General features: G+C 38.6%; 1 protein-coding gene across 3 annotated transcripts in view; it reads left to right on the plus strand.

Moving 5' to 3' along the window:
* Positions 1–6,398, plus strand: part of LOC307029901 (collagen alpha-3(VI) chain-like) — an 86,616-nt gene extending 80,218 nt beyond the window's left edge. For 2 of the 3 annotated variants that reach the window (XM_079665998.1, XM_079666000.1), the window contains 7 exons: positions 59–114; positions 627–887; positions 1,374–1,448; positions 2,956–3,141; positions 4,127–4,186; positions 5,002–5,187; positions 5,659–6,398. In XM_079665998.1, coding sequence (XP_079522124.1) covers positions 59–114; positions 627–887; positions 1,374–1,448; positions 2,956–3,141; positions 4,127–4,186; positions 5,002–5,187; positions 5,659–5,699 — 865 coding nt within the window. In that variant the 3' untranslated portion in view covers positions 5,700–6,398. The remainder of the gene's footprint in view (positions 1–58; positions 115–626; positions 888–1,373; positions 1,449–2,955; positions 3,142–4,126; positions 4,187–5,001; positions 5,188–5,658) is intronic. The other variant, XM_079665999.1, reaches the window with a different exon arrangement.
* The last annotated feature ends 5,955 nt before the right edge of the window (positions 6,399–12,353 follow it).

Consider the following 12,353-nt stretch of genomic DNA (forward strand, 5'->3'; position numbering starts at 1 on the left):
CTTGTTTCTGTTTTGGGACTGTGATGGTTTTATTCACGATTTATTGGTATATTCACAGGGAATATCACAAACATCATGAAAACCAACAGACAGTTCATCAAAGAAAGCACACTGGTAAGTTTGGAGTTTAAAGTACTGTTTGATATGGACTGGTAAATACGGCTTTATTCACTTTGAATTCTGATTCTTTAAGCCTGGGGTGTCCAACTCAATTTCATTGCGGGCCACATTAGCATTATGGTTGCACTCAAAAGGCTGGTTGTAACTTTAAGAATATATATAAAATATAATGTATTATATTACATTATTGGCTCTGCATTGGATTATTATCAGTTCTAGTAATAACTCCATAAATAACTACGTCTGAAAGAAGAAGTCTAGGGCAAATAATCGAAAGCAAATATTGAACAATTACGCCAATTGTAGTGTACATTATATTCCTTTTCAAGCTCTTGCGGGCCACTTAAAATGAGGTCCAAATATCCGGCGAAAGGCCCAATCCGGCCCACGGACCTTGAGTTTGACACCGCTGCGTTTAAGCAATGCATAGCTAACAGCTAATAGTAGCTACGGATGCATTTCCCCATAGCCAAGAGCCATACTGAAGTGAGTATTCCCCCCTTCAGAGTCAGATGAGCTCCACGTCTCTAACGTGACCTCCAGCAGCCTCAAGCTGCGTTGGAACAACCCGGACTCCAAGCTCTTTGTGTACTTCGAGGTGATGGTGACCCGGCTGCACGACCACGCCCTGGTGCTGAAGACCAACGTGTCGGGCACAGAGCTCTCCGTGGACAACCTGCAGAGCGCTCAGACATACCACGCTGTGGTCACCGCCCACACTGCCGAGGGACAGGTCGTCTCCACCCGCAAAGGCATCATGACTACAAGTAGGTCCTTAAACACATCTATACAAATGAGTCGTACGTTTTTTATCCCACAAGCTGATGTCTTATTAAAAAAACAGGAAGGAATATTTCCTTAGCCTCATCACCCACAACATTGAAACCTTATCAATTCCACCAGATATGAACATTTCTGGGTGGGGAAGACAAAGAAAGTACAGCAAGAAACAGCAATGACTTAAGTGGTGCTGGATCATATACAAGATTTTATAATAATATATAATTGTATTTTAAACATAATATCAATTATTCCTATTTAAAATGATCCATGTTATCTTAAATGTGAATGTATTGCAATACCCCTACTTTGACCCTTACTTTGCAGTCTTTTTGGACATTTTTAAACACCTTGGTCTTTTTTTCTTCATGTTATAGTTGGTTTTTGTGTCTGTGTTTGGGGAGGGGAGATGTTAAACATTTTTTAAACCAAAGCCAAGCCAAATTAAACTGAATACATCTTCCCTTTGACAGAAGCAGCAGAGCATAAGCCATCCAGCCGGAGCAGCAGCCCTGTGAACACTACACCACTGGACAGACCACAAACTGGTGAGTGACTGCACATGCAAACACATGCATATGTGCCCATGTTTTCTGCTTTTACCTCCTACTATGTTTTTTTAAACTTGCATGAAATGTTAATAAGCTGGAAGAAATTCACTCTTTGATCTTCCATTCAGTATTTACTCTATATTTTACTGCTGCAAGGATGTTTATGGTCTGTTTGTATTTCACTTTGTTTCCTAGGCAGTATGATAAATAAAACCTGATGTTTCAAGAACATAACATGCTATGCTGTAGACAGCAATATTTTGCAACAAAAAATGTAAAGGCCCAAAATAGAATGTGGGTCATTCTGAAAAAGTAGAAAACCTACCGCTCAAACTATTGGTCTTGGTTGCTTGAAGTTGCATTGTAAAAAATCAACTTCTTGTTGGTAAGACAGTAGATGCAGGGAAACATATTTAGAGCCCATATATTTGTCCGAGGAGTAAAGCTTTGCAGCTGCTGCTTCTTTGAAGGCACAAACTAAAGGCATTCCTAAGACATGAGGACATCTAAAGTGACTAACAGGAGAGTCTGAGGAGATAAGCTTCTCTACCTGCCCTGCAATCATTCGTTTAGCAATACTGCCTTTACTATTTGTATTCAGTGATCGCTGTACTCTGATAAGCCAGTGTGTATGAGGAAGGAGTGAAGTAGCGTGGATAGGGCAAACACTCGAAAGAAAACACATGTCAAGGCAAGCCAAACCTGAACAGAACCTCCCGATGTACGACAAACACACACAAGGGTCCGACAGAACTGAATAGAAATGAGGGCAAGCTGACATGAAAAAACAGGACAGGGCAAACAATCTCAACAGGTGGGAAAACACAAATACAGGAAGTAAAAACAGACAAAACACGGGGAGAAAACTTTTCAAAATAAAACAGGAAACACAAAAACCATGATCAGGACTGTGAGCAAGAACATGATTGTCCTAGCAAAGTTAACACAATGCTGTCCCAGAAATGAATTAACAGACAACGCAGCCAAGACTCCAGGGACTGTTCCTAGCTATCTGCGATGAAGAATTTATATTTATTTTATGGGTTTGACTCCTGGGATTGGTAACATGCTGGTAACCTGAACCACACAGCCTAAAGATCTTGGATGACTAAACTAACAAAACAGTAGCTGTAGTTATAACTAACTGTGAGATTCACCAATAAACCTGCACCTAAACCTCTTTCTTTCTACTGAATGCTTTCTTATTTTCAAATGTCCAAACTCCTAATAATGCCAGTAGCCCTTGAAAGATGTTATGGCATGTTGTATTCCATTTCCTTTGCCCTAGGAGAATGAACCATATCAAGTATAAGATTCATTTGACCCATTAGAGCTAAGAACCCTTATTAATATGATTGTATCCATAACCAGCATCTTCTTTAACAGCACACAGTACATGCTGTATGTTTAATATATACTTCATTAAATATTAACACAAACTCATCTTCTCTCTCTGTCTGTCGTCCATCACTGCTCTTGTCTCTTTTCTTTATGCATGTTCTAGTTAATGAATTTGCAGACCAATGCTCACTTGACTATGACCCTGGAATGCCGTGCAAAGAATATCAGGCTAAGTGGTTCTTTGACAGAAAGAACGGGATCTGTACACAGTTCTGGTATGGAGGTTGTGGAGGCAATGACAATAGGTTCGACACTGAGGCCCTCTGCCTGAAAAACTGCATGAGGTCAGGTAAGTGTTTGTCAGGGCTGGGCCCTCTGAGGGAATGTACGGTTGGGTTGGCCTGATACAACACAGCACAAAACCAAGTCCAGTTACACAACCTGCAGGTAAAGACCTGCAGGTTGTGTATCAAAAAAAGGTTTGCTAAACCTTGCTCCAGAACAACTGTAGTCCAGTCACAGCTGAGCACACCAGGCCATGGATGTCCCCACAAAATGCAATGGTGTGAAAATTAGTCTCTAAAAAAGGAGGGTACTGGTTATTTAAAGGGTGTTTTCTTTTTTTAAGCATCACTTTTAGAGCGAAAAGATGAACAAATGTAAAGGATAGATGAAACTGTTTTTTTTTCTGCTCAAATGTAAGCTGTGAATGCTAGCATGGCCTGCTAGGTGGTTAACTACAGCAGTAACCTCCAGAGTCAAGGGATATGTCATGTAACTCTATATGTTCCTTCAGAATAAAGACACATTTGTTTTGGGTTTGAGCCTAGTTGCTGGTATATCAGGTTCCAAGGCTTTGTCCTGCTCTTCATTTAGCTTGATTTTTTTGTTTTTTTTTTGTTGACAGTTTGCATATTCAAGACACTTTGCTGTGTTTGCCTTAGTTACACAAATTACTGGAAGCAGCGTTTCCAACCAACTCACACACAGGCAGTGCGAGAATTAGAAGCTTGACGGGCGTAGACACTCTAATTAAGTGGGCAAGGCTTAGCAAACCATTCATTTATTCCATGATATTTATAGAAGCTGAAGTTTACTGTTATTCCTGTGAATTCTCTTTTAACATGTCAATGATCCCATGATAGGTTTACTGGAAGGGTAAAGCAGTAAACGGAAAGCATTCTGCTAATGTGCCTTACAGACAATGATAATTGAATAGTAAATGTCTGTGGTAATTCATATCTGTATATCACCACATCCTAATAGTTGTCCAGCAGCTGGTGAACATCTGTCTCTTTCAGCTGAAACCACATCTAACTGTTATGTTTCCACAGTGCCAGAGCCGGAGCCACGCGTGCAGCAGGTTGAACAGGTGGAGGTCCTCCTGGATCCTGGTGAGATCTCATATACATTCACTACTGAGTATCCCTCTGCACAGTATTATGTTACTGTTCCTTCCCCTCTAACTCTTTATTTTTTAAGACATAACTGACTTTGATGTGGCTGCACATATATGCTAGTGAGCCAATAGAGACGAAAAAGCACTTCCTTCCTGGTAGAGTATAAAAACAAACTTGATATGAATTTTCAGACCAACCCTAATATTATGCATTTTTCTCAAAAAGATATGCATCACTGTATAATTCAATTTCCACAAAACTTTGCTAAACAATAATTCCTTTGTATTGAACTGGAAACTAACCCACCTCCTCCACTGCTCCTCTGCTGCTCTAAATGACGGAAACAAGTCAAAGCCAAGCTTGGAAATCTGAGAAGGTTATGCTTTTGTTACAGGAGCAAGCCAAGTCCTGACCACAGAGAAAATGAATGGAAAGCCTTGTTCAATGCTTCATTGTTTTTCTGGCAGTAGTCCTCCCAGAAGACAAGTTCAATTTGTCAGTAAGGTTAGACGTTGCCGTAAATTGGACTGAAATACTTAGTCTAAACGCAATGGGCTCTATCTCAATTGATTATGGAATAATGAAAATCTGCAGTGATTAAAGTGCTTTCATGATTTCCTTGCAACATCGCAGCATTGTGCTTATTTCCATTGGGTAATCCTCTACGTGACGTTCCACTAGACATTACGTTTATTAAGTTATTTAGTGAGCAGTTAGTTAAAGCATGCAGCCCTGCCAGTGATATGTGTCGTTGTAGTTGCGTTGTGTTTGTATACTCTCCATGATCTTCTTTGTCACTTCCCTCCCAGCGGGCTCTACAGCTGTGGACATTTGCCAGCTTTCCAAAGAGGAAGGAACTTGTGCCAAGTTTGTCCTGAAGTGGCACTTCGATGCCACCAGTAAGAGCTGCACGCGCTTCTGGTATGGAGGCTGTGGTGGGAACCAGAATCGCTTCGACACGCATCAGGAGTGTGTGAACGCTTGTGGAAAACCAGGTACATGTTCTGTTCATAATAATCATCTTCCAGTATCTCTGATCAGCTATGATCAAGTTACTGACCCATGAAGAGAACATCTTGAAATGCCGCTCAACTCCGCTGGCAAAAGTAATTTTACTCCGTACACATGAGTTGGTGGTCCAACGCTGCCTTCATCGGTTACTAGCCAATCATAAGGTAGTTCTGCCGTCACCAAGTTTGGAAAAAAGAAAATTGTGAAGTTCCGATGATGTCATCACTCATGTGCTTCCGTTTGTTGCAGGGAGTTGCGCATTCAGAATAATGGGGGGGTTTTGTTGGGATCACACCTGTTGGACAATGAGATTTTTTTCCCATGGCATCATTTTCAGACTACTGGTGTTTTGGATTAATGGGCTTTCAGAACAATAGGAAGTCCCCATAGAAACAAATACATGTTGTTTTCTTCATTAAATGGCTAACCAGGTTTCTCCTTTCATTCATTATCAGCACCCCTCAAACAAGGAGTCCTCGCTGCGATGAGAACATAGGACACAGCTTCCTCCAAACCATCCAAAATGGCCATACTGTAAACTGATGCAAAGCCAAAGCAAGGGTGGCTTCACTGGATTCCACAAAAAATGACTTTAACCCAAATTCTTGAAATATTTTTTTAACAACAAGAAGGAAACAACACAATTTGCTGCATGATTTGTTTTAACCTACTGGTGCTATGTAGTATGTTTGTTTTATCGACTCATTAAGTGCATTTTGGAACAATGGCATCATAAGAGTTTTTCTATCAAATCACTTTGATAATTATGAAAGAAACTATGACATTTTTGGACAGAGATTAGTTATAACTGAGTATGCAGGACTGGCATTATTCAATGCAGTATCCTTTTTTTTGTGTTTTTTACATTCCACATTCACATAGCAACCTTGGCTTTTATTGACTCTTATGTTTTAAACCTCACTTGATCCCTGTGGAATCGTAGCTTCACGATTTTACAGCCACACAATCCACAGTAATGTTTAGTCTCATGTGTGTATATAAATGACAATGACCAAACATAATGAAATGTTAAGTGCACTTCTGGATCCACTGCCTCAAACACACAAGTTCCAGCTATTGAGAAATGGAATGTACTTGTCAAGCTGTTTTTATTTGTGTTTCATTTGATTTTAACTGAAATGTGTGTTTTATCTGGGTATAGGGGAAATAAACACGAAATAGACTTTCTAATAAACATGAGCAACTCATTATTTTCTTTCCTGTTTTGAATAATAAACATGACAAGGTACATGGTTCACATTACACTTAATGTCATTGTGGAACTCAAACAGCAGCTGGATGTTTAACAAAACCAGAAGCTGTTAACATCCCAAAACAGTCATATTTGTTATTATTGAATATTACATTTTTACTCTTCCATCTATAATTAAGTTGCAGGGATATGTTAAAATTCAGTGGTAGGAAGTAACTAACTACATTTATTCAAGTACCGTACTTTAAAGGTGGGGTAGGTAATTTTGGAGAAACCAGCTCGAGTGCGCTAGAATTTGAAAATACACAGCCGGAGGAAATCTGCTACTTCCTTACAGAGCCCCTCCTCCAACACAAACGAACGCGCACATGACCAATGAGGGCATGAGATAAATTTGTGCACAGATGGAAGGCTGACAGGCAGGTAGGCCATCCAGTTATTTTAGCCGGGCCGGCTCAGATGATTGGTCGCTTTTTTTACAGAACTACGGCTTCCACAGATTACATTTTTTTATGGATTTTTTATCAAAGCACTTAAGATATTCATTGCTATTGGGATGTTAAGAGCATTCCATGGAATATAACAAAAAGTGTATCTCGAGCCGGTTTCTCAAACTTACCTACCCCACCTTTAAGTGCAATTGTAAAACCTCCTGTTGTGTTCGTTTCCCCCCCCCCCTTACTTTGGTGTTCGCGGTGAAATTTGACCGATCCTGTTTTAACTGCTATTACATTAACACAAAAAACCATGAATCCTCACCAAATTTCATTTAACACCCTTTCAAACTGTAAATATTGTATCAGACTACTGGTATACATGAAAAACTGCAGAAAATATACAAAGAACAGACATTGAACATGTATTGGTGTGCCAGGTGTGATCCATGTGGGGGGATGGGACCAGAAGAGTGGGGAATGTGTCAAATTGTTCTGTGTGTGTGTGTGTGTGTGTGTGTGTATGTGTGTGTGTGTGTGTGTGTGTGTGTGTGTGCGTGCGTGTGTGTGTGTGTGTGTGTGTTATCTGATCCGGATGTTAATTCCTTTTCTTTATGGCGGTCATTTTTGACCGGGAACACCATGGGTGTTACAAAGTTGACTAAATCATCCAAAATGCAATGAAAGTGGTGGTCAGCAATTGTATATGTTAAAATGTCTACTGTGAAGGATATCATAAAGCCTTAATGCAATCGAATGTAAAACAAAAAAGTTATGATTGATGAAAGTAGTAAATCGGTCAGATTTTACCCGAATACAACAGGAGGGTTAAGGTACTTCAACTTTACTGTTAGAAATTGCATGTGTGTAACCCTCCTGTCCACAAGAGGCACTGTGTAGGGAAGCAGGTAGAAGTTCCTCACAGGCTATAAATAGAGGCCTGGATGAGGACTTCCTCCTCATACCTATTTCTTTGAGGAGAAAGCAGTTAATTGTTAATTACTGGGCAAATCTACAGGGTCATAATGATACTCACCCTACTAAACAAACTGCACAAACAAGTTGGGAAAGTAACAAAATAAAAAAAGAAAGTTTTTGTTTTTGTGTTTCGGAAATATGTAAGGAGTTCAAAGTTAAAGAATGGAATATTAGTCCGACGGTGTTGTTATCAGCTGTTCCACCATGGTTGCTACCTCAACCTATAGTAGATTTATCACTATTGAAACGGGTACATTCAATGAAAAACAAAAATTCAATGTACAGGCTTATGTGAACACTGTTCTTCATGAACAATATGGGCACTTTATAATTTTTTTTACTGATGGATCCAAAAATCCAGAAAATTGTCTAACTAGTTGTGCATTTTATGTTCCTGAGTTAAAAGTCAAAGTGGGAAAGCGTACAAGTGATCACATTGCAGTATATACAGTAGAGATGATGGCTATCTCTCTAGCACTTCAGTGGGTAGAGGAAATACAGCCAATGCGAGTGGTCATTTGCTCTGACTCCAGTGCAGCTCTGGAGAGTATAAACAACTTCTCTTCAGAATGTCGTCAGGATATTTTACATGAAATTTTACAAAGCATGTTTAGGTTAGTTCATCTGGGAATTGTTGTTCAATTTGTGTGGGTTCCAGCGCATGTGGGTATTAGAGGGAATGAAGTAGTGGATCAACTGGCAAAATGTAGTTTGAAAGCAAACCAGATTGATATTATGGTACCCATCAGTAGAGCAGAAGTCAAATCTTTTACAAAAGTGGTTATCAAACAACAATGGCAAAAACTATGGGACAGTAACACCAAAGGAAGACATTTATATCAGATACAAAGGGAAGTAGGAACAGGAAGCACGTGGGGGAGTAGTAGAAGAGAACAGAGCATTAACAGCAGGATAAAATTGGGACACTCTGGACTAAACTCATCACTGCATCTGATTCGAAAACATCCAAATGGCAATTGTGATGGTTGCCAACAACCAGAGACAATACATCATTTATTTTCTAGCTGCCCGGACTATAACAGACAAAGATTCATTCTGAAAACTGCACTGGAACAACTCAACATCAAGGACATGGATTTCAAGGCAATATATGAAAGTAAATCAAGAAATGAAGCAAACAAGCTGATCTTCAAATTCCTCAAAAGCACTGGTCTGAGGATAAGGATTTAATATGAACATGTAATAACTCAACAGTAGGTGTCGATATATGCTCCAAGTGGAAGCGATTCGCCATTAAAGAAAAAAAAGAAGAAGAAGACTTCCTCCTCTTTGTCCTCAAACACCAACACCAGGATTGAGTGTTTGGTAGTTGTTCGCCATGTGTCTTTTGATTTACCAATGTAAGTAGAATCCTCTTTGTAATTGTGATGTTTGCACTTGAGTAACCTCAATGGTATTGAACACATTTGTTGTTCAATGTAGTAATGAATATAATTTAGTTCTAATTTGATTGAAGTATTTTAATGTGCAAATGCTGTAATCAGTTTTGTTTCACCTTTCTACTAGAACCATTGGCAACAGCTACCATCCCACCAACATACCCTGATAAAATAAAACAAAGAAGTTTAAACTCCTGTCTTCTGGTGGTTTGTGGCTCCAGTTTGAACATTCATCTCCAACATTTACTATTTCCATTTGATGATACTTTGTACTTCTACTTCACTACATTTCAGAATTAAAAGGTGTACTTTTCCTCCACTACATGTATTTAATACCTTTAGTTACTTTACAGATGTGGATGAATGATGTGAAATATAATCAAGTGTTGAATCCGACTTTAGTTCCACCTGAAGTAAATTCACAAGCTACACTGCAGTATACAAAGTCATTCAAACTAGCTGCACCTTTAGCAGCTTTGAGAACACTTTAATGATCAATCATTATAAAACATATCATATTTATTATTCTGAAATGGACCAATCTGCACAAGGATTACTTTTACTGTCGCTACTTTAACTATATTTATAATACTTTTCTACTTTTACTTGAGTAATATTTTTGAATGATTAGAGTATTCCTACAATCTGGAACTGACTACTTCATCCACCTCTGCTTGAATTCCACTGAAAGAAGAAAGCAGAAAACATTCTGCAGTGAATAAAATCTATTGTCATGATTAAGAATGTTTGATGAAGAAGTCTGCAGCGCCCCCTGTGACTCCGAGCTCCATGACTGTTTTGAGGCTGGATCCTCTGACCACCAGACTGCACCTTCTCCCTGACTAAAGGAGTTGAGCTGCAGACATTACGACTAATAGTGTTATTTGGCAACATGTAATGCCCCCAAACAAAGCATGTCAGACTCCTGAGAAAGTCCAAAGCTTTAAAGTAGATCACACCTGTTGTCGGCTACACTTTCAGAAAGAGCTGTGATGGCTGATGTTATGAGAGAAGCAACACACTTTCAAAGGGTCTTCAAGTAACTAATCGAGCACACATTTTTTGTAAGGACACTTTGTGCCCATGGTCGCTAACCATTTGTGTAATTTCGTTCTACAATTACTGTTTGAATGTTACTGCTTTTTAGATGAAAGTGAATTAACTTAAGAGTGAAGGGAGCCCTGCCCTAAATGAATGATAAGATAACTCTGGTTGTGATTTGGGGTTTATAAATAGACTTGACCTAACTCCAGAATATAATTTTCAGTTTCTTCAACAAAATGATGTTCACGAATGATGAAGAGCTTTGTTTGAATTAGCATTTACCATTTCACAGAGAAAACATTTTAGAATTCATAACTGAACAGTAAAAATGACCAAATACAAAGACTTTGTCACTTAGTGAGAACTGCTACCTCCGCGACCCGACCACGGACAAGCGGGAGAAGATGGATGGACAAAGTGAGTTTCTAATAAAACATCTGTTAAGGGGGGGAGTGCCTGTGGGATTTGATTGTTGGTATTTGAAGAAGATTGGCTAACCTCCATTAACAGAATGCGTTGTGCATTCAGTGGGGAAGGTTCACAAATGTAACCTTTTCTTTCACATGACCTCAGTTTCCTTACAACCCTTTCAAAAAAAGATAAAATGAAAATATACCCATGAGATTATCAGTTCATGTGTCGAGGTCTTTGTTGCAAAGTTTAACGTTCTGAAAATGGTACACTGTGTGTAGGCACCACACAAATGACCATGTCACACTGTACACTGCGAGAATTAGATATTTTGAACAGGAAATGTAGACGTCCCTAGAGAGATCAGACCTAAATCATTTCTAATTAAACAAACAAAGAAGTGAAGGCAACTCTGTCATTGTCTGTAAAGGAGAAAAATAAATATTTGGTCAGAAATGATAGCACAACGTCCAGATGCCAGAAAGCTCAAGCTGATTTACTCTCACATTATTCAGTTCAGTAGTTGATCTCCACTTTATTTCACACCACGTTCCACCACCTTCTGCAGACATGGAACACATTTGGATATGTATAATGAAAAGTTTGAACATCTGGTATAAATCATGTTGTGATGAACACTAGGACTTGACAGAACTTGACAGAATTATAAAGTACAGTTCTGTTTAGTATATGATTTATAGTATAGAAAGTAGTACTCGTAAAGCAGAATGGATCTGTTCACAGTATTATATTGAATTGGATATTGTTTGATCCTGGTTTTTTTACATGTAAGAGCATTTTAGTAGAAAGAAAGAATTTGTAGTTGGTCAATGTTGGACAAACTTAGATACTAGAAATACTGTGTAGATTAGTTGAACATTACTGCATTACACCGCATCAGGATATCATGTGTTTCTATATGTACAAAGTAACTACTGTAGTAACTGATTGTTGAAATAAATGTAGTGGAGTAAATGTCAAATATCGGCCTTTAAAATGTCGTACAGTAGAAGCATGAGATACTGCTGTATCTGCTGGGGAGACACACATCTCTACTGCCCGGTCCCACTTTAGGTTGGACAACAACCAGAAGATAGGAGGCTGTTATAGCAGCATATTAATGACCCTGGTTTTGGAATGGCGTGTTCAAACCATGTCCACATACACAACACGTTACAGGAAAAAACATTTTCCATGTCAAATTTGAGAGTCTGGACTACTTTGATTCCATAACATGTCTTGTTCTAGGCTAGTGGAAAGAACAAATACAAAATACACATTCAAGTGTTTTTATTTTTCTTAATTTGTCAATTGCTTCTGTATATTTCTCCTACATTTTGAAAAAGTTAACATATGATAATACCTCATTTATGTGAACTATATATAGATACTCATCCTGTTAACATGCAGGGTATAGTGAAATTAATAGAACGCTAAAATACTTCTTTAAATTGTGTTTTTTCTTCAAATGTGTTTTTTTATACTCTCTCACTAGAAATCTCCACTTCAGATAAGACAAACTTTTCAGTTTCATTTCCATCAACATTCTGAAGGCCTTACTAGAGGAGTTTGTTCAGATATCATTCATAGCCTAGCCTTTCATCCCTGAAATTTGACTTTGTTTTATGGCTGTTAACAGTTCTTTCTGATTTATGGAATGATACAGAGAT

Source organism: Notothenia rossii (assembly GCF_949606895.1).
Source record: "Notothenia rossii genome assembly, chromosome: 2".
NCBI lineage: Eukaryota > Metazoa > Chordata > Actinopteri > Perciformes > Nototheniidae > Notothenia > Notothenia rossii.